Source organism: Pelophylax lessonae (genome assembly GCF_965119305.1).
Source record: "Pelophylax lessonae genome assembly, chromosome: 4".
In the NCBI taxonomy this organism is placed as follows: Eukaryota; Metazoa; Chordata; class Amphibia; order Anura; family Ranidae; genus Pelophylax; species Pelophylax lessonae.
This window is the reverse complement of record NC_138771.1, coordinates 658,887,263-658,910,201: the sequence shown is the minus strand read 5'-3', so window position 1 is coordinate 658,910,201 and position 22,939 is coordinate 658,887,263. Positions and strand designations below refer to the sequence as shown.

At 48.0% G+C, this 22,939-nt stretch overlaps 1 protein-coding gene across 1 annotated transcript in view; it reads right to left on the bottom strand.

Moving 5' to 3' along the window:
- Positions 1-1,613: 1,613 nt before the first annotated feature.
- LOC309553720 (RNA-binding protein FXR2-like) overlaps positions 1,614-22,939 on the bottom strand; it is a 44,886-nt gene continuing 23,560 nt past the window's right edge. The window contains exons 10-16 of the mRNA XM_082255098.1: positions 18,422-18,531; positions 16,289-16,375; positions 11,861-12,029; positions 8,192-8,341; positions 6,916-7,002; positions 6,514-6,590; positions 1,614-1,742 (exon numbers count right to left, since the gene is read on the bottom strand). Of these exons, the coding sequence (XP_082111224.1) occupies positions 1,728-1,742; positions 6,514-6,590; positions 6,916-7,002; positions 8,192-8,341; positions 11,861-12,029; positions 16,289-16,375; positions 18,422-18,531 (695 nt within the window). The 3' untranslated portion in view covers positions 1,614-1,727. The remainder of the gene's footprint in view (positions 1,743-6,513; positions 6,591-6,915; positions 7,003-8,191; positions 8,342-11,860; positions 12,030-16,288; positions 16,376-18,421; positions 18,532-22,939) is intronic.

The following is a 22,939-nucleotide window of genomic DNA, read 5'->3' as shown; positions in this document are numbered from 1 at the left end:
TGATTCCTGTGTTACCCGTTTTCCAGCACCTTATGCGGATTTATGTGCCTTAATGGTCTTCTGGGACTTTATACCTATTGACAGTTCCTTTACCCATCTTTCCAATTGTTGCTGCTATTGTCATTTATCTTTGTTGCATGCGATTTGCACTGCACCCTTTTTTTGTATCTATTTCTGTCTGGGATTCACATTGTGTCCCGGGTCTGTGTTCAGCAAGCATTTCAATTTATAATTTATATATATTTTTATCACCTGTCTGCGCTGATTGTTTTTTGTGTTCTTAGACCACTACACTGACACATACCTACCTTATTCCTACACTGACCTACCCGATTACTATACTGACACATACACAGACCTACCTTATTCCTACACCTACCCAATTACTATACTGACACCTACACAGACCTACCTTATTCCTACACTGACCTACCCGATTACTATACTGACACCTACACAGACCTACCTGACCACTACACTGACACATACACAGACCTACCTTATTCCTACACTGACCTACCCAATTACTATACTGACACCTACACAGACCTACCTTATTCCTACACTGACCTACCCAAACCTACCTGACCACTACACAGACACCTACACAGACCTATCTTATTCCTGCATTAACCAACCTGATCACTACACAGACCTACCTTATTCCTACACCTACCCAATTACTATACGGACACCTACACAGACCTACCTGACCACTACACTGACACATACACAGACCTACCTTATTCCTACACTGACCTACCCAATTACTATACTGACACCTACACAGACCTACCCGACCACTACACTGACCTACCTTATTCCTACACCTACCCGATTACTATACTGACACCTACACAGACCTACCTTATTCCTACACTGACCTACCCAAACCTACCTGACCACTACACAGACCTACCTGACCACTACACTGACACATACACTGACCTACCCGATTACTACACTGACACATACACAGACCTACCTTATTCCTACACTGACCTACCCAAACCTACCTGACCACTACACAGACCTACCTTATTCCTACACCTACCCAATAACTATACTGACACCTACACAAACCTACCTGACCACTACACAGACCTATCTTATTCCTGCATTAACCAACCTGATCACTACACTGACCCCTACACTGACCTACCTTATTCCTGCACTAACCAACCTACCTAATTTCTATACTGACCTACCTGACCACTACACAAATCTACCTGGCCACTACACAAACACCTACACTGACCTACCTTATTCCTGCACTAACCAACCTGATCACTACACTGACCTACCTAATTTCTATACTGACACCTCTACTGACCTACCTGACCACTACACAGACCTACATTATTCCTACACTGACCTACCTGACCACTACACAGACCTACATTATTCCTACACTGACCTACCCAATTACTATACTGACACCTACACAGACTTACCTGACCACTATACAGACCTACCCAACCACTACACACACCTACCTGTTTATTTTATTTATTCGGTTTATTTGGTGTATCGGTTGTGTACAGAAGTCAGGGATTCTCGGTTTATTCTGTGTATCGGTTGTATAAAGAAAATTGTACATAGAAGACACAAAGTCGGGGAGATCTCGGTTTATTGGTTGTATACAGAGAACTGTACATGGGTAGTAGATACAGTTGAGGTCAGTCGGTCGTTGTGGCAGCTTCTTGCAGGTCATGTATTCTTCTGGGTTATCCAGTAATGTCCTAGAATTGAAGAGCAGATATTATAATCATCTATTGGTAGCACCGTGCCATCTGGTAGTCAACACACATAATAGCCAATCAAGTTCTGGCAATTACTGATTTTATTTTTACGCCTACATTCCAACCAAAACAGCCTGCTATACCCATCGTCTAACCACATGGGATCCTCTTCAGTGGGGTGGGAAGAGAACTGATGACTGAACATCCACTACCAGGGCCACTTTTAGAAATCATGGGGCCCCTTACAGCCCCCCCCCCCCCCCCCCCATGAGTGATTGCACAGCCTCACAGCACATGTGCAAGTCCTGCCAAAACCTTCCTAGTAGTCCTTGGTTGGAGTGGGGAGGGGTTTACTGGACGGAGTGGGGAGGGGTTTACTGGACAGAGTGGGGAGGGGTTTACTGGACAGAGTGGGGAGGGGTTTACTGGACAGAGTGGGGAGGGGTTTACTGGACAGAGTGGGGAGGGGTTTACTGGACAGAGTGGGGAGGGGTTTACTGGACAGAGTGGGGAGGGGTTTACTGGACAGAGTGGGGAGGGGTTTACTGGACAGAGTGGGGAGGGGTTTACTGGACAGAGTGGGGAGGGGTTTACTGGACAGAGTGGGGAGGGGTTTACTGGACAGAGTGGGGAGGGGTTTACTGGACAGAGTGGGGAGGGGTTTACTGGACAGAGTGGGGAGGGGTTTACTGGACAGAGTGGGGAGGGGTTTACTGGACAGAGTGGGGAGGGGTTTACTGGACAGAGTGGGGAGGGGTTTACTGGACAGAGTGGGGAGGGGTTTACTGGACAGAGTGGGGAGGGGTTTACTGGACAGAGTGGGGAGGGGTTTACTGGACAGAGTGGGGAGGGGTTTACTGGACAGAGTGGGGAGGGGTTTACTGGACAGAGTGGGGAGGGGTTTACTGGACAGAGTGGGGAGGGGTTTACTGGACAGAGTGGGGAGGGGTTTACTGGACAGAGTGGGGAGGGGTTTACTGGACAGAGTGGGGAGGGGTTTACTGGACAGAGTGGGGAGGGGTTTACTGGACAGAGTGGGGAGGGGTTTACTGGACAGAGTGGGGAGGGGTTTACTGGACAGAGTGGGGAGGGGTTTACTGGACAGAGTGGGGAGGGGTTTACTGGACAGAGTGGGGAGGGGTTTACTGGACAGAGTGGGGAGGGGTTTACTGGACAGAGTGGGGAGGGGTTTACTGGACAGAGTGGGGAGGGGTTTACTGGACAGAGTGGGGAGGGGTTTACTGGACAGAGTGGGGAGGGGTTTACTGGACAGAGTGGGGAGGGGTTTACTGGACAGAGTGGGGAGGGGTTTACTGGACAGAGTGGGGAGGGGTTTACTGGACAGAGTGGGGAGGGGTTTACTGGACAGAGTGGGGAGGGGTTTACTGGACAGAGTGGGGAGGGGTTTACTGGACAGAGTGGGGAGGGGTTTACTGGACAGAGTGGGGAGGGGTTTACTGGACAGAGTGGGGAGGGGTTTACTGGACGGAGTGGGGAGGGGTTTACTGGACGGAGTGGGGAGGGGTTTACTGGACGGAGTGGGGAGGGGTTTACTGGACGGAGTGGGGAGGGGTTTACTGGACAGAGTGGGGAGGGGTTTACTGGACAGAGTGGGGAGGGGTTTACTGGACAGAGTGGGGAGGGGTTTACTGGACAGAGTGGGGAGGGGTTTACTGGACAGAGTGGGGAGGGGTTTACTGGACAGAGTGGGGAGGGGTTTACTGGACAGAGTGGGGAGGGGTTTACTGGACAGAGTGGGGAGGGGTTTACTGGACAGAGTGGGGAGGGGTTTACTGGACAGAGTGGGGAGGGGTTTACTGGACAGAGTGGGGAGGGGTTTACTGGACAGAGTGGGGAGGGGTGTACTGGACAGAGTGGGGAGGGGTTTACTGGACAGAGTGGGGAGGGGTTTACTGGACAGAGTGGGGAGGGGTTTACTGGACAGAGTGGGGAGGGGTTTACTGGACAGAGTGGGGAGGGGTTTACTGGACAGAGTGGGGAGGGGTTTACTGGACAGAGTGGGGAGGGGTTTACTGGACAGAGTGGGGAGGGGTTTACTGGACGGAGTGGGGAGGGGTTTACTGGACGGAGTGGGGAAGGGTTACTGGACGGAGTGGGGAGGGGTTACTGGACGGAGTGGGGAGGGGTTACTGGACGGAGTGGGGAGGGGTTACTGGACGGAGTGGGGAGGGGTTACTGGACGGAGTGGGGAGGGGTTACTGGACGGAGTGGGGAGGGGTTATTGGATGGAGTGGGGAGGGGTTAGAACTCCCCCGGTAGGGTGTCATGAATTTCCCTCACTTCCTGACTCGGTGACAATCCACCCAAGTTTCTGAAGCTCACTGAGAACTTAACCAAGAGAAACGCATCAGTGGAGGAATCCATATAGACTGACCGTGGACCAGGAGATCGAGCAAACTGTGCAGTCAGAAGCAAATCTGGATTGTGGCTCTTTTCCTTTATTAAAGGGAAACGTCAAAAATGACATTTTTTCCTATTAATAATAAGTTAAAGATCTTTATCTTTGATATTATTCATTTTTTGGCTAGCTGCTTGTGTAGCTTAGAAAGTTCTGGAGTCTCAGCTTACCGCCTACAATGATCACGGTACAGGCAACCACGCTAAGTCTAGTGTGACTAATCAGTGGCACCCGTTCCCATCTATGCGGCTTTGAAAAGCTATCTGCACTACTTTGATGCAACTTTGATCCAGAGAGTGTAAAGTCGCACTTCAAAGTCGCACTCCAGCCTAGCGGCTACGTTTCCACTAGTGCGACACTCAAGTTTGGAGATTTAGGAGTGCAACTTTGATCCAGAGAGCGTAAAGTTGGATCAAAGCTGCACTTAGTCGCATCAAAGTAGTGCAGGCACCTTTTCAAAGTCACCGATTGTCAAAGTAGCATAGATGAGAACAGGTGCCATTGAAATCAATGGGCTGTGACTCATCATGCATCTGTATGTGTCCAAAGTCGCATGACAAGTCGCACTAGTGGAAGCTTGAGGCTAAAACTCATTACTTGCATGTAAGGAGCAATAGGAATGGATCTGTATACTTCTAAACTTTCAAAAATCTTCTCTCCCTCTCAAAGTGGTGCTCTTACAAGCAATGTGGCAATAGAGGGAAGGAGAGGAGCCAGAGCATAGACAAAAAGCATCTGCAGCTGTGGACTCCGGCAGCCATTTTGGGAGGGCCAGGGCTCATAGCCCTCCTACCGGAACATAGAGCTCCTACCGGAACATAGAGCTCCTACCGGAACATAGCGATCCTACCGGAACATAGCGATCCTACCGAAACATAGAGCTCCTACCGAAACATAGAGCTCCTACCGAAACATAGAGCTCCTACCGAAACATAGAGCTCCTACCGAAACATAGAGCTCCTACCGAAACACAGAGCTCCTACCGAAACACAGAGCTCCTACCGAAACACAGAGCTCCTACCGAAACACAGAGCTCCTACCGAAACACAGAGCTCCTACCGGAACACAGAGCTCCTACCGGAACACAGAGCTCCTACCGGAACACAGAGCTCCTACCGGAACACAGAGCTCCTACCGGAACATAGCGCTCCACCTGGAACATAGCGCTCCACCTGGAACATAGCGCTCCACCTGGAACATAGCGCTCCACCTGGAACATAGCGCTCCACCTGGAACATAGCGCTCCTACTGGAACATAGCGCTCCACCTGGAACATAGCGCTCCTACTGGAACATAGCCCTCCTACCGGAACATAGCCCTCCTACCGGAACATAGCCCTCCTACCGGAACATAGCCCTCCTACCGGAACATAGCCCTCCTACCGGAACATAGCCCTCCTACCGGAACATAGCCCTCCTACCGGAACATAGCCCTCCTACCGGAACATAGCCCTCCTACCGGAACATAGCCCTCCTACTGGAACATAGCCCTCCTACCGGAACATAGCGCTCCTACCGGAACATAGCGCTCCTACCGGAACATAGCGCTCCTACCGGAACATAGAGCTCCTACCGGAACATAGAGCTCCTACTGGAACATAGCCCTCCTACCGGAACATAGCGATCCTACCGGAACATAGCGCTCCTACCGGAACATAGAGCTCCTACTGGAACATAGCGCTCCTACCGGAACATAGCGCTCCTACCGGAACATAGCGCTCCTACCGGAACATAGAGCCCCTACTGGAACATAGCGCTCCTACCGGAACATAGCGCTCCTACCGGAACATAGAGCTCCTACTGGAACAGTGTTCTACCGGAACATAGTGCTCTTGCAAAAAAATTGGAAAGTAAAGTGTAACACTAGAGGAAGAACAAGAATTAAAAAAAAAAAAATTGAGGGGGGGGGGGGGAAGGGTGTAGGTACGATAGTGTGAGAGTCACCTGGTGAACGATATAAAGATAATAATAGGAGTCCACATACCAAAATAAGAAGCTGCACAACGCTCTTCCAACTTTATTGTTCCAGCACGGTGGAAGACGCCACATCCAACTCCTCTATAGGATGCATTTCACCTCCTATTGGGACTTAGTGGTAGAACTCAAGAGAAAGAAGGTCGGCCTGACCCATCTTGTACCAAATAAGATGGTTACAGTCCACAGAGTGCAGCTCACACGCCTGAAGCCTAAAGATGGCCACTCTGTACAAAGGTCAGTTACACTGGACCAATCACTATGCAGTGTGAGGGCCGCCCACCCACCGCAGTGGATATAAAAGGAAGAGTTCTGTATGGCTGTTGGTAAATGTACCAGAGATTGTACTGGAAGGTGTGTGCACACCCTGGCCACTTACCTTTGTGTTGCTGCCTCTGGAGCGTCTTGCTCTGGAGTCTTTCTTTGGCGTCACAGAATCTGTTGGTGAGGTTTCATCTGCGTTATAGAGAAGAAAATACAACAATGAACACCGCCTCATACCTCCTCTCCTCTATTAGATGTAATGATCAGGACCCTCATACCTCCTCTCCTCTATTAGATGTAATGATCAGACCCCTCATACCTCCTGTCCTGTATTAGATTTAATGTTCAGACCCATCATACCTCCTGTCCTCTATTAGATGTAATGATCAGGAACCTCATACCACCTGTCTCCTATTAGGATGTAATGATCAGGACCCCTCATACCTCATCTTCCCTTTTAAAAGGGGATTATTGAGCAAAGACCCCCATTCGACTGTAAGCTCTTCTGCACACTCACCAATCTGTCTGTTCTGTGGTTGGCTGGCTGGGTCTCCGGAGTTGGACTGGATATGGTTCTTGTGTGGTGGGGTCTTTGATCCATCATCTGGAAGAGAAATTTGAATAGATATTCAGCTGTGACCCTCATATATTACATATAACTCTATGGGGGTTTACATATGACCCTCATTGCTATGGGGTTTCAGACGTGACCCTCATATTACATCAAATTCTAATCGGAGGGTTCAGATGTGACCCTCCTATTATATCTAACTTTATAGGGGGTTAAGACATGACCGTCCTATCATATATAACCAAGATGGGACTTTTTTTCCTCTTCTTACACATCACTCTATGCATCAGAATACTTCCTGCTCCCTCTGCTGGCCATGCTTGGAAATGACATCTGCCTATACAAGCTCAGCTCCAATTTTTATTGAATCTCTGCAGGACTGCCATTAAAAACCATGGGGTCTCTGACAGCCCGGGGCCCCGTACAGCCTACCCGACAGCCCGGGGCCCCGTACAGCCTACCTGACAGCCCGGGGCCCCGTACAGCCTACCTGACAGCCCGGGGCCCCGTACAGCCTACCTGACAGCCCGGGGCCCCGTACAGCCTACCTGACAGCCCGGGGGGGGGCCCGTAAAGCCTACCTGACAGCCCGGGGGGGGGGCCCGTAAAGCCTACCTGACAGCCCGGGGGGGGGGCCCGTACAGCCTACCCGACAGCCCGGGGCCCCGTACAGCCTACCTGACAGCCCGGGGCCCCGTACAGCCTACCTGACAGCCCGGGGCCCCGTACAGCCTACCTGACAGCCCGGGGCCCCGTACAGTCTACCTGACAGCCCGGGGCCCCGTACAGTCTACCTGACAGCCCGGGGGCCCCGTACAGTCTACCTGACAGCCCGGGGGCCCCGTGCAGCCTACCTGACAGCCCGGGCCCCCCTGCTGACCCATTGGTCATTTGTGTTCCTGGATGGGGAGGAAAATGTCCTTTCTGAACCTATAAGAACAGACGGGTCAGGATCAGAACGCTCCCATACCATGATTACATATGGGAACATCTGTCATTTTTTGAATAAATATTCTAAAATGCTGCACCTGATGCAGGAGTTGTTCCTAAAAGACCAGCATATTATATATACACACACACACACACACACACACACACACACACACACACACACACATAGCTTTTAGGCTCCCTCTCTCTAATTGAACGTCCCAAATGGAGCTACACAATGTATTCATTTGTATGTAAAATTCAACTGGTGCTAGAAGAGGTAGCCACTTACCTACTCCATTCTGGACCGGGTGCCCAGCCCCCACATCCTGTTCACCCACTATCGTTCGGTCGTCATCGGCGACTCTCCTGCGGGATGGTCTCGGACGGTTACCACCACCCCCATTCCGAGCAGGGAAAGGCGGGTCTCCAGACCCCGGAGCTGCAGGGGCCATACAAAAGGTGGAGAGTAACAATCCATACACAGATATACCAACACCTGAGCACAGCAAGTCTGACTCTGTTACACTGGGACTTATTATATGTAGTTATATGGCTGCAGCAAAAAAAAAAAAAAAAAAAAAAAAGGAAAGGGAGATCAAATGCTGCTGCCAACCTCCAATTCGTGGAGTTGCTCATCCACATAAGCGTGCTCCTTGTCGGTGAGTTTTATTATTTGGAAATAGAAATACTCCAGCCAGAGATTGTTTGCAAAAAATAGAACATGAGATAGTGTGCGAGTGAGATCTATATATATATATATATATATATATATATATATATATATATATATATATATATATATACATATATATACATACACACACATATACACAGTGGGTACGGAAAGTATTCAGACCCCCTTAAATTTTTCACTCTTTGTTATATTGCAGCCATTTGCTAAAATCATTTAGGTTCATTCTTCTTCCTCATGAATGTACACATAGCACCCCATACTGACAGAAAAACACAGAATTGTTGACATTGTTGCAGATTTATTAAAAAAGAAAAACTGAAATATCACATGGTCCTAAGTATTCAGACCCTTTGCTCAGTATTTAGTAGAAGCCCCCTTTTGATCTAATACAGCCAGGAGTCTTTTTGGGAAAGATGCAACAAGTCTTTCACACCTGGATTTGGGGATCCTCTGCCATTCCTCCTTGCAGATCCTCTCCAGTTCTGTCAGGTTGGATGGTAAACGTTGGTGGACAGCCATTTTTAGGTCTCTCCAGAGATGCTCAATTGGGTTTAAGTCAGGGCTCTGGCTGGGCCATTCAAGAACAGTCACGGAGTTGTTGTGAAGCCACTCCTTCGTTATTTTAGCTGTGTGCTTAGGTCATTGTCTTGTTGGAAGGTAAACCTTCGGCCCAGTCTGAGGTCCAGAGCACTCTGGAGAAGGTTTTGTCCAGGATATCCCTGTACTTGGCCGCATTCATCTTTCCCTTGATTGCAACCAGTCGTCCTGTCCCTGCAGCTGAAAAACACCCCCACAGCATGATGCTGCCACCACCATGCTTCACTGTTGGGACTGTATTGGACAGGTGATGAGCAGTGCCTGGTTTTCTCCACACATACCGCTTAGAATTAAGGCCAAAAAGTTCTATTTTGGTCTCATCAGACCAGAGAATCTTATTTCTCACCATCTTGGAGTCCTTCAGGTGTTTTTTTAGCAAACTCCATGCGGGCTTTCATGTGTCTTACACTGAGGAGAGGCTTCCGTCGGGCCACTCTGCCATAAAGCCCCGACTGGTGGAGGGCTGCAGTGATGGTTGACTTTCTACAACTTTCTCCCATCTCCTGACTGCATCTCTGGAGCTCAGCCACAGTGATCTTTGGGTTCTTCTTTACCTCTCTCACCAAGGCTCTTCTCCCCCGATAGCTCAGTTTGGCCGGACGGCCAGCTCTAGGAAGGGTTCTGGTCGTCCCAAACGTCTTCCATTTGAGGATCATGGAGGCCACTGTGCTCTTAGGAACCTTAAGTGCAGCAGAAATCTTTTTGTAACCTTGGCCAGATCTGTGCCTTGCCACAATTCTGTCTCTGAGCTCTTCAGGCAGTTCCTTTGACCTCATGATTCTCATTTGCTCTGACATGCATTGTGATCTGGAAGGTCTTATATAGACAGGTGTGTGGCTTTCCTAATCAAGTCCAATCAGTATAATCAAACACAGCTGGACTCAAATGAAGGTGTAGAACCATCTCAAGGATGATCAGAAGAAATGGAAAGCACCTGAGTTAAATATATGAGTGTCACAGCAAAGGGTCTGAATACTTAGGACCATGTGATATTTCAGTTTTTCTTTTTTAATAAATCTGCAACAATGTCAACAATTCTGTGTTTTTCTGTCAGTATGGGGTGCTATGTGTACATTCATGAGGAAGAAGAATGAACTTAAATTATTTTAGCAAATGGCTGCAATATAACAAAGAGTGAAAAATTTAAGGGGGTCTGAATACTTTCCGTACCCACTGTATATATATATATATGTAGATATATAAAATAGTGTGTGAGTGAGATTATATATCCACTCCATACCAAATACAATAAACTGATTAAGAAAAGTGCAGCGCCGCTTAAATAAATCTAAATTTCATAAATTATTTAAAACAATCCGTGCAAGTTAATTTAAGTTATTCTGAAATAAAAATACTCCAGCCAGAGCAGAGACAAATTTTTTTTTCTTTATATAATTTTTATTTTTTCTGTTTAATAAAATTTTATATATATATATATATATATATCTATCTATCTCTCTCACACACTATTTTTTTTATATATATATATAAAAAATAGTGTGTGAGTGAGATTATATATATATATAAAATTTTATTAAACAGAAAAAATAAAAAAATAAAAATTATATTATATAAAAGAAAAAAAAAAAATGTGTCTCTGGATGGAGTATTTTTATTTCAGAATAACTTAAATTAACTTGCACGGATTGTTTTAAATAATTTATGAAATTTAGATTTATTTAAGCGGCGCTGCACTTTTCTTAATCAGTTTATTGTATTTGGTATGGAGTGGATACATACATAGTGATAGCAGCTGCTTCATTTATTGCACATTATTCACTTACTATTATATTTATTATTCAATACTTGCACTTTATTAGTGCATATTATATTATATATATATATTTTTTTTAGCATTCATCCACTGTGTTGCACTGATTTATATTATTTTGTATTCAATCACATACATTGATAAAAAAAAAAAAAAAAAGTCATCAAATCAGCTCCACCCTGCATCATAGAGGACCACCCAGTCCTCGGAAGGGGTTAAGAAAACACTGTGTGTCACCATGTGACAAACTTGAAAAAACATCTGGAAAAGTGACAGTTGTACTCTGAAAAGTGACAGTTGCACTCTATAGCAGTGTTTCTCAACTCCAGTCCTCAGGGGCCACTAACAGGCCAGATTTTAAGTATTACCTTGGGGAGATGCAGACTAGAATACTGCAATCACTGAGCAGCAAATTATATCACCTGTGATGTATTTCAGTTACCTTGCAAACCTGGCCTGTTAGTGGTCCCTGAGGACCGGAGTTGAGAAACACTGCTCTATAGGATAACAGGACAGGAAGTCAGTTTTATGATCCCCATCATAAAATCCCAAAAACCTTTCAGGTTACTCAAAAATTCTTTTAACATAGATATCAAGAATCCTGTGTTTAGCAGCCTCATAAGGCCACTGTTTTATCAGTAGACTGTGGGATCCTGAAGAAGTGGATAATGTCCATGAAACGCGTCGAGACAAAATAAACCATTACTCTATGACTGCATGTGTGTTTTGTAATTTGGGTGTCTTCTGTTTGTGGGATAGCAAACAAAAACAGACAAAATATTTTATAAATGAGGATTTTAAATAAAAACAGTAATGTTTTAATTTAAGATGGTGTCCCATTGTTTAGGAGGACAATTTTTCCCCTTATTTGTTATCAGCAGAGTCGTAAAACTCACCGTAATTTCCTCTGCCTCTACCGGCGACAGAGGCAAAGGTGGTACCTCCTTCTACCTGTCCTCCGACCCTTTCCTTCTCCATCCGGGAGGGGCCGATACGAACCCCGCCTCCCAGGCCCTTCAGCTGATCCTCAATGTGCAGACGTTGCATTCGAAGCTGATCCAGTTCCTGGATTTGGGAGGGGGAAGAGACACACAGGGGTGACTACCGGGATGAGGGAGGGGAGAGCAGAGGGCCATGTGCTTTGTAGGATAGTAACTGCCTACATAAAAATACTAAACTATTATAACTCTAGATAAAAAAGCATGCCACAGTAACCGACCCAGACCTGAATAACCCCACACAGGCTCTTCATAGATCAGTCCCATATCCAAAGATTGAAGAGAAATAAAAATTGAGTCGCACCAATCCCAAGACAGTTTCTGTCCTTTATTCAAGCAAGGAGAACATTTCCCAGAGGCAGACTCCAACCGACGCGTTTTGCATGTAAATGGACTTCGAGGAATTCCTCTGCAGTCAGGAAGGAAGGAGGACCTTTCTACAGGTGATAAGGTCCCATCAAGGCCTCTGGAAGTGGGGAGGGGTTCCTACAGCAGGATCCCAGCGTGTTCTGACAATCTAGGGAGGCAAAAGGGATCTCCAGCGATTGTTTCTTCTGAGGAACACCTAGGTGGGACACCCTCTCCCTTCGACTTTGGGAGTACCAGCTGAGGAGCAGATGACAACGCAATGTCTCCAGGAAAGACTGCGTGGTCATGAGTAGCACTCTCAATGTTGTCCAGCATAGGGACCGGGCCATTTGTTCTGTCACACAGAGAAGTGACAGATCCTTTCCGGACCTTTCCTGTAGCTAATGTTCTTGTGAGTTTTGACAATATTAGCCACTTAAGCCCCGGAAGATTTTACCCCCTTCCTGACCAGGGGGTATTTTGCGATTCGGCACTGCGTGACTTTAACGGACAATTGCGCGGTCGTGCGACGCTGTATCTAAATGAATTTGGCGTCCTTTTTTTCCCACAAACAGAGCTTTCTTTTGGTGGTATTTGATCACCTGTGCGATTTTTTGATCATGCGCTATAAACAAAAAAAGAGCGACAATTTTGAAAAAATAACAATATTTTTCACATTTTTTTTTTATATGAAATTCCCCCCCCAAAAAATTTAAAAATCTAAATTTAACATTTTCGGCCAATTTGTTTTCTGCTACCTATGTTTGGTAAAAATCGCAAAAAGCGTATTTTGATTGGTTTGCGCAAAAGTTATCGCGTTTACTAACAAAGGGAAAGATTTTTGTCATTTTTGTTGGTTTTTTTTTCTTTTTTTTTAACACGTAATGGCGGCGATCTGCGATTTTTTTTTGCGGGACAGCGACATTGCGGCGGACAGATCGGACCCTTGACTGAAATTTTTGACACTTTCGGGGTTACCAGTGACATTTCTACAGTAATCAGTGCTATACATATGCACTGTTACTGTAAAAATACACTGGCAGTGAAGGGGTTAACTTTTTTTTAAAGGGAGGGGCTATGTGTGTCCCTAGGGGCGTGCTTTCTACTGTGATTGGCTGTGGCTTCAGATGTAGGAACAGTGATCAACGGTTCTACATAGTAGAACCGTATGATCAGCCTTCATACAGAGGGGAGAATGACAGGCAGCTTGTTTACACAAGCCGCCTGACTTTCTCCCTCTCCCCCGCCGATCGCAGAGTGACCGGCGGACATCGGGTCCGCCGGTCACACGCGCGGGGGGGTGCGTGGCGGCGCGCGCTCGCTCCCTAGACCCTCACAAGCTAGCGACGTAGACCTACGTCGCTTTGCCTGTGAGGGGCTGACTGCCGACGTAGATCTGCGTTAGGCAGTCGGCAAGTGGTTAGGGCGTACAGGGACCTCCAGCAATGGTTTCTTCTGAGGAGTAACCAGGTGCGAAAACCCGTTCCTTCAGTTTTGGGACTACCTTAGGGACCGGGCCCCCTGTCTTGTCACATGGAGAACTCCTAGACCATTCCTGAAAATCAAGTTCCTGCCACACCTAAAGCAGATGTCCAACAGAATCCAGGTCAGGAACCCATCTCACAGGGGAATCCCTGTGATATATATATAATATCGAAGATCAGACATAGGCTTCACCAATGACATTTTTCCCATAAATGGGCTCAGTCAATTCTTCTGCCAGAGGAGGGAGGCCTAGCTTCAGGTGACCAGTGGGATCTACCAAAGTGGGGTCCATCTGTTCTGGGGAACCAGGTACATTCTACCCCCCTGGGGCAGGTGGAAGCAATCCACTCCATTCATCCCAACAGGCTGATGGGTCACACCAGGGACATATTGGTCCTTGGAGGCCATCTAGATGTCTCAGGCTGGATGCAGGCTACTTCCATTACCCCTAGCAACTCATGTTCTGGGAAATTTCCCTTAGGATAAAATAGCCATCATAAATACCACTGACCGATTTAAAGCAACTCTAAAAAGGGGAAGGAAATATTGAAAACATGACCTTGTGGGGATATTTGAAGACTGAAGTTGGTAAGCACTGTTCTACGGCCAAGCCCTTTTACAGTCGAAATGCGTCAGCCAAGACATACTATGAATAAAATGACAGACTTTTTGGTCAAAGCAGTACCATAGCCATTTCTCTTTATTACCACACTAGGTACTGAGCCGGGTTGTTCTACACACAGCTGTACATAAGGAAACCCCCATATGGGGGACCAGACACCCCAAAACCCCTATTTTTGTCCTTTTTTTTTTGCCTTGTGCACCTCTCTGAAAGCAGTTTCACTCTATCGCCAGGGTCTCAACATCCCCAAACTAAAGCTAAGCTTGGGCACCATGAGGAGGAATCAAGTTAGGATCTCATAGTAACAGGACCTCTGCCCCGAGGAATCACAGGAGACCTCTGGCCTGTCAGTGAAATGGTTAGGTCATGGTTGGTGGAGATGGAACAGGCCAGGAGCCCTCAGACCTGTCAATGATTTGATGCAAAGTAGGTGGGCATGTCAGAGAAGCATAAAATAAAACCTGCAAAACCTATTTTGAACCCAGGAATGTCATAACTGGGTCTCTGTGGTTCTCTATGCAATGCAGGTAGATCGTGGATGGTGGGAGGGGCCGACAGGGTGCTGTACATCGCTTTCTAGAAACATCACAGCACCCTGCCTCACTTATTGGGGAGCTCCTCCAATGGGGACATAGGAACAAATGTTGAGGGGAGCTCCTCCAATGGGGACATAGGAACAGGGGTTGGGGGAAGATCCTCTAAAGGGCACACAGGAAGTGATTGGGGGGTTGGGGGAAGATCCTCTAAAGGGCACACAGGAAGTGATTGGGGGGGGGGGTGCTCATCCAATGGGGACACAGGAACAGGAGTGGAGGGGAGCTCCTCCCAACGGGGGACACAGGAACCGGAGTGGAGGGGAGCTCCTCCCAACGGGGGACACAGGAACCGGAGTGGAGGGGAGCTCCTCCCAACGGGGGACACAGGAACAGGAGTGGAGGGGAGCTCCTCCCAACGGGGGACACAGGAACAGGAGTGGAGGGGAGCTCCTCCCAACGGGGGACACAGGAACAGGAGTGGAGGGGAGCTCCTCCCAACGGGGACACAGGAACAGGAGTGGAGGGGAGCTCCTCCCAACGGGGACACAGGAACAGGGGTGGAGGGGAGCTCCTCCCAACGGGGGACACAGGAACAGGAGTGGAGGGGGGCTCCTCCCAACGGGGACACAGGAACAGGAGTGGAGGGGAGCTCCTCCCAACGGGGACACAGGAACAGGAGTGGAGGGGAGCTCCTCCCAACGGGGACACAGTAACAGGAGTGGAGGGGAGCTCCTCCCAACGGGGGACACAGGAACAGGAGTGGAGGGGAGCTCCTCCCAACGGGGGACACAGGAACAGGAGTGGAGGGGAGCTCCACTATGGAGACACAGGAACAGGGGTGGAGGGAAAATCTTCCAGTTTGGGGGCAAAGGAACAGGGATTGTGGGAGTTCAGGACACCTGCCCTGGTGACAAGACAAGGTGGCATTTCTCCTCACTTGTAGGATATTTCCATTTACCGCCTCCTATGTGACATGAAATAAGGGGGGATCCACCCAACGGGGGACACAGACAGTGGTCCTATCACATGGTAGAGTAGGAGTGGGTCACATGATCACCCATGCATGGTACCAACATAATCCGGTTTTAGAACACCACCATAAGCTATACCTGCTGGGAAACCCAAAGTCCCTACAATAAAATTGGTTACCTAGTCTAACTCTTCCAGTGTATGGTCAGCTTCAGCCTGACTACAATATAGTATGTTGGTACATTATGGCGGTAATGGGTGCGTCCAGCCTGGTGTAATAGGAGAAGATTGCAAACAAAATTCACAGAAACCTGAGGGCTGGAACACGACATTCAATGCATTGCAGGAGGAGAGAGACAGACAGACCTGAAGATGCGCGATCTGGTACTCCAGGAGGGCCAATGCCGTGCTGATACTGTCCTGAGTCCCCACGAACAAGAACGGCACCATACCCTGCAAGACAAGAGAGAGAGAGATGAGCTGACAGTGCGATCATCAGAGCCTAGAATGAGCCGACAGTGCGATCATCAGAGCCTAGAATGAGCCGACAGCGCGATCATCAGAGCCTAGAATGAGCCGACAGCGCGATCATCAGAGCCTAGAATGAGCCGACAGCACCGGACTCCCTCATCACAGCCTGGAAGGAGACCGAGCACTGATACTTCAGCTCTCAGTCTATGGGCTCCACTGGATGCGGGTCATGTGGATAGGCGACAAAGTATCTCACAAAAGTAAGTACACCCCTCACATTTTTGTAAATATTTTATTCTATCTTTTCATGTGACAACACTGAAGAAATGACACTTTGCTACAATGTAAAGTAGTGAGTGTACAGCTTGTATAACAGTGTAAATTTGCTGTCCCCTCAAAATAACTCAACACACAGCCATTAATGTCTAAACCACTGGCAACAAAAGTGAGTACACCCCTAAGTGACAATGTGGGCCCAATTAGCCATTTTCCCTCCCCCGGTGTCAGGTGACTCGTTCGTGTTACAAGGTCTCAGTTGTGAATGGGGAGCAGGTGTGTACATTTGGTGTTATCGCTCTCACTCTCTCATACTGGTCACTGGAAGTTCAACATGGCACCTCATGGCAAAGAACTCTCTGAGGATCTGAAAAAAAGAATTGTTGCTCTACATAAAGATGGCCTAGGCTATAAGAAAATTGACAAGACCCTGAAACTGAGCTGCAGCATGGTGGCCAAGACCATACAGAAGTATAACAGGACAGATACCACTCAGAACAGGCCTCGCCATGGTCGACCAAAGAAGTTGAGTGAACGTGCTCAGCGTCATATCCAGAGGTTGTCTTTGGGAAAAAGACGTATGAGTGCTGCCAGCATTGCTGCAGAGGTTGAGGGGTGGGGGGGTCAGCCTGTCAGTGCTCAGACCGTACGCCGCACACTGCATCAAATTGGTCTGCATGGCTGTCACCCCAGAAGGAAGCCTCTTCTAAAGATGATGCACAAGAAAACACGCAAACAGTTTGCTGAAGACAAGAAGACTAAGGACATGGATTACTGGAACCATCTCCTGTGGTCTGATGAGACCAAGATAAACGTATTTGGTTCAGATGGTGTCAGGCGTGTGTGGCGGCAACCAGGAGAGGAGTACAAAGACAAGTGTGTCTTCCTACAGTCAAGCATGGTGGTGGGAGTGTCATGGTCTGGGGCTGCATGAGTGCTGCTGGCACTGGGGAGCTACAGTTCATTGAGGGAACCATGAATGCCAACATGTACTGTGACATACTGAAGCAGAGCATGATCCCCCTCCCTTCAGAGAGAGGGAGGCAGGGCAGGATTCCAACATGATAACGACCCCAAACACCTCCAAGATGACCACTGTCTTGCTAAAGACCTGAGGGTGAAGGTGATGGACTGACCAAGCATGTCTCCAGACCTAAACCCTATTGAGCATCTGTGGGGCATTCTCAAACGTAAGGTGGAGGAGTGCAAGATCTCTAACATCCACCAGCTCTGTGATGTCATCATGGAGGAGTGGAAGAGGACTCCAGTGGCAACCTGTGAAGCTCTGGTGAACTCCATGCCCAAAAGGGTTAATGCAGTGCTGGAAAATAATGGTGGCCACAAAAAATATAGACACTTTAGGCCATATTTGGACATTTCCACTTAGGGGTGTACTGACTTTTGTTGCCAGCGGTTTAGACATTAATGGCTGTGTGTTGAGTTATTTTGAGTGGACAGCAAATTTACACTGTTATACAAGCTGTACACTCACTACTTTACATTGTAGCAAAGTGTCATTTCTTCAGTGTTGTCACATGAAAAGATAGAATAAAATATTTACAGAAATGTGAGGGGTGTACTTACTTTTGTGAGATACTGTATATGGTGGATTGGTGGCGAGTTGGAAGAATGCTCCTCACATTGATGGTCCGTGGGAAGAGGAAGGGGAGGAGCCTTGTACCTGGTCAGACTAGTGGTTGAGGGACATCAGCTGATATTTAGCCGGAACATGGAGCCGTGAATGTTTTTTACCTCTTTGGTCTCCTCTGTGCTGTCTGCTTCGGCCTCCACCCTCACCCGGACAACACCAGATTTATCTACAATGTCCTGGATGACGTTGCCATTCTTCCCGATCACCTTTCCTGGAAGAAAACACGCATGAAATGCCATGAGTGACACCACACAGATTCCACTTCCCCCACAATTCCTTAAACTACCCCCTCCTCCTCCAACCTGACAAGTGCTGCACTGTATGGCCCTGTCCAGCTCTGCCAGCCTTTCCAGTAAAAACATCCCTGGTTGGCAGTCTGCCTTCTCGCAGGTCACATCCCAATTCATTCCTATGGGTGACCAGCATTCCGGACATTTATATAGAGTGGAGTGCGGCTCACATATTGGAATAGGGCCATGGCACGGCTCTGCACTAAGAGGGACCCATGGGGATGGTTTAGGTGGAAAAGGTTGTGCTGGGAAGAGCCATGTATTGGAGAGACCTGAAATGGCAAGTATTCACCATTGCAAGCAGCACTCTGGGGGTTGGGGGGGGGGGGGGGGTACACATCCTTTACCATGCCACCATAAAATGCAACCCAAAACCACACCCCAAAACTATACTGTAACCCCTCCACCCCAAGACCAACATACTGCACCTCCTGCCTCTTACCCCAATAACACAAAATGTACCCTTAAAACAGCATACTGTAACCCCTCCCCTCCAAAAACCACACGCTGCAACCCCTCCGCCACCCCCCCCCCCCAAAACCCACATACTGAAACCCCTCCGCCCCAAATACTGAAACCCATTCACACCACAGCCCCATACTGCAGTCCCTCCCCACTCTACCCCAAAACTAAAACCCCCTCCCCACTCTACCCCAAAACTAAAACCCCTCCCCACTCTACCCCAAAACTAAAACCCTCTCCCCACTCTACCCCAAAACTAAAACCCCCTCCCCACTCTACCCCAAAACTAAAACCCCTCCCCACTCTACCCCAAAACTAAAACCCTCTCCCCACTCTACCCCAAAACTAAAACCCTCTCCCCACTCTACCCCAAAACTAAAACCCCCTCCCCACTCTACCCCAAAACTAAAACCCCCTCCCCACTCTACCCCAAAACTAAAACCCCCTCCCCACTCTACCCCAAAACTAAAACCCCCTCCCCACTCTACCCCAAAACTAAAACCCTCTCCCCACTCTACCCCAAAACTAAAACCCTCTCCCCACTCTACCCCAAAACTAAAACCCCCTCCCCACTCTACCCCAAAACTAAAACCCCTCCCCACTCTACCCCAAAACCAAAACCCAGCCCCACTCTACCCCAAAACTAAAACCCTCTCCCCACTCTACCCCAAAACTAAAACCTAGCCCCACTCTACCCCAAAACTAAAACCCCTCCCCACTCTACCCTAAAACTAAAACCCCTCCCCACTCTACCCCAAAACTAAAACCTAGCCCCACTCTACCCTTAAACTAAAACCTAGCCCCACTCTACCCTAAAACTAAAACCTAGCCCCACTCTACCCCAAAACTAAAACCCCTCCCCACTCTACCCCAAAACTAAAACCCCTCCCCACTCTACCCCAAAACTAAAACCCCTCCCCACTCTACCCCAAAACTAAAACCCCTCCCCACTCTACCCCAAAACTAAAACCCCCTCCCCACTCTACCCCAAAACTAAAACCTAGCCCCACTCTACCCCAAAACTAAAACCTAGCCCCACTCTACCCCCAAAACTAAAACCCACCCCCACTCTACCCCAAAACTAAAACCCCTCCCCACTCTACCCCAAAACTAAAACCCCCTCCCCACTCTACCCCCAAACTAAAACCCCCTCCCCACTCTACCCCCAAACTAAAACCCCCTCCCCACTCTACCCCCAAAACTAAAACCCCTCCCCACTCTACCCCCAAAACTAAAACCCCCTCCCCACTCTACCCCAAAACTAAAACCCCTCCCCCAAAAAACACGCCGCAACTCCTCCGCTCCAAAAACTGCACCCCCCCCCTTCAAACCCACCTACTGCAACAAGCTGGCCATCAACGGCTCAAATTTCGGACGATTCTTGCTAAATTAGCTAAAATTTAAGGATGGGACTCTTGACATCTAGTATTACAGATAATTACATTATCTTAAATGTGTGAATATGGGTTGGGGCTGCTGAGGGATGATTGCTTGATGCACTGGGGGTGGATTGGAGGGAAGTAATACTGTAACTGGCATTGTTGTTGGGGGTTACCTGCTTTAAGGGGGGTTGTGGCGTATTTGCTATGCATACCATACTATTCTATATGGCGATTTCTTGCTATTATGCCTGTACCGTGTATTGTGGTTTACTGTGGTGATGTGAATTTCTCTCAAAGATGTTTTCCGATTTAAAAAAAAAAAAAGTATTACAGATAAAGCTGACCATAATGCTGATGAGCCCCCCCAAGAAATTGAAATGGACACCTTTGATCTAAATGATCAGTCACCAAGGGATCAACCCCAGCCCTATTAATCAGATCCCTAATAATTGCCTTAGACCAGTCAGCCAGGGTTTAAGGCCACAGTCAGCGCAGGTTGTAGAGCAGGAGCTATCAGATAGAACAAAGCTCTGCAAAGGACCTTCAGCCGTCATGGTTGGGGACCTTGTATGCAGAAGCATCCGCCATTGGAATAGTGGATGCTTTATTAAAAAGATCCACAATGGAGGCAGAACACTAACAATGTCCTCTTCACATGGATACAGGGCTGATAAGACATTTGGAAGGTCAGGATGATTCCAGTTTCCATAGAGGAAGACTGAAAACATCAGATGCACCAGAAGGGTCTTCAGTCTAGGATCCTTTGAGGGCTGGTAGAAGTCAGGCCAGTCCTCCGGCTTTAAGGTGGTGCATGCTGCATCAATAAAAGCTTAGTTTAGGATTGATGGCAGAACACAGAGACTTCTTTCTAGGCAGTTCATTCAGTAAGGAATGGAGGCACTCAACATCGGACAGTCTCAGTGGCTCAAGGCACAGAGGGGGCTAAAGCTCCAGGTAAATCTGATACAGGACCTGTGAGAGCTTTGTGGTCCCTGCAGTCAGTCACCAGACACCCGTTACTTGACCAAAAAAAAAAAAAAAAAACACATTCATACCTGTGGCAGAGAAGTAGTTTAATCTACAGGGTCTCCACTGGTAGACAAGAAAACCGGTAATAATCCAAATAGGCAGGTACAGCATGCAACAATCCAGGTAGCGTTATACCATCCTTCCCTCCCAAGAACTAGACGACACATAGGCTGGGAGTCAAAACTAGAATGCCTTGTTTATTGAAAACACAAGAGATTTACACTCTGCCAAAACGCCTTCCTCTTCGAGCCATTCCACACAAACACACATCCCATAATATGCTTACAAGGCAGACAGGAACAATAGGACAATGGAATGCAGGTATTCACAATAACAAACCCCACCCCACTGGCATGGGTCTATGAAACACTTCTACCATTTTCTAGCCATCTGCAATACATCTTTATATATTTCCTCAGGGACACTGTTCGGTAATATTATGGTCACTCTTTGAACACAAACCACACTACAAACACTTGGTTTTTAAAAAGGTATACACATGCAATAAACATAATGCATACACGAAGGACAATATACAGTGGCTGTGTTTGCCACAATACCTAAAAGTAAAAAACCTTCTTTTACTGAGCAGATGGGGCCAAGCCTGAATGTGAAGACTCCAAAAACGGCATAGAATTTAGTAGCAAAGGGCACGAGGATTCCAGGCTGCAGACAGTAGGGACACTGCAAGTGGCACCATAGCTGTTAGAGTGTGAGAATCCAACACTGTGTATAAAATCAATTGCAACCATGTGGCAGTAAAATCACATAGTTCAGTGTACGAGGCAACACTCAGATACTTACAAACCCCAACTGCCAGTAGCAGGTGTTGTGTCAGATGGCCGGAGGTGACAACGTCACTGTAGGCTGGCAGTAGGGTTAGGATGGCTGGAGGTGGCCAAGTCACTGTGGGCTGGCAGTAGGGTCGGATGGCCGGAGGTGACCAAGTCACTGTAGGCCGCCAGTAGGGTTGGATGGCCGGAGGTGGCCAAGTCACTGTAGGCTGGCAGTAGGGTTAGGATGGCTGGAGGTGGCCAAGTCACTGTAGGCCGGCAGTAGGGTTGGATGGCCGGAGGTGACCAAGTCAGTGTAGGCCGGCAGTAGGGTTAGGATGGCTGGAGGTGGCCAAGTCACTGCAGGCTGCCAGTAGGGTTAGGATGGCTGGAGGTGACCAAGTCGCTGCAGGCTGCCAGTAGGGTCGGATGGCCGGAGGTGACCAAGTCACTGTAGGCTGGCAGTAGAAACAGAATGAACATTGGCCTCCCATCTGGCTCTGGAAACTGGAGCAGCAGTAGCGGATGATACTTCCTATACTCGAATGAAGGAAAAGAGCACGGAGCGTGCACAAAACTCCACCCAGCAGTTAGGTCAGCATTCGACCCCCTCAATTTTACCCTCTTTTGCAGTAAAGCCCTGCAGTACTGGAAGATTAAAAAGGGTGCCTAGCTGTGCAATA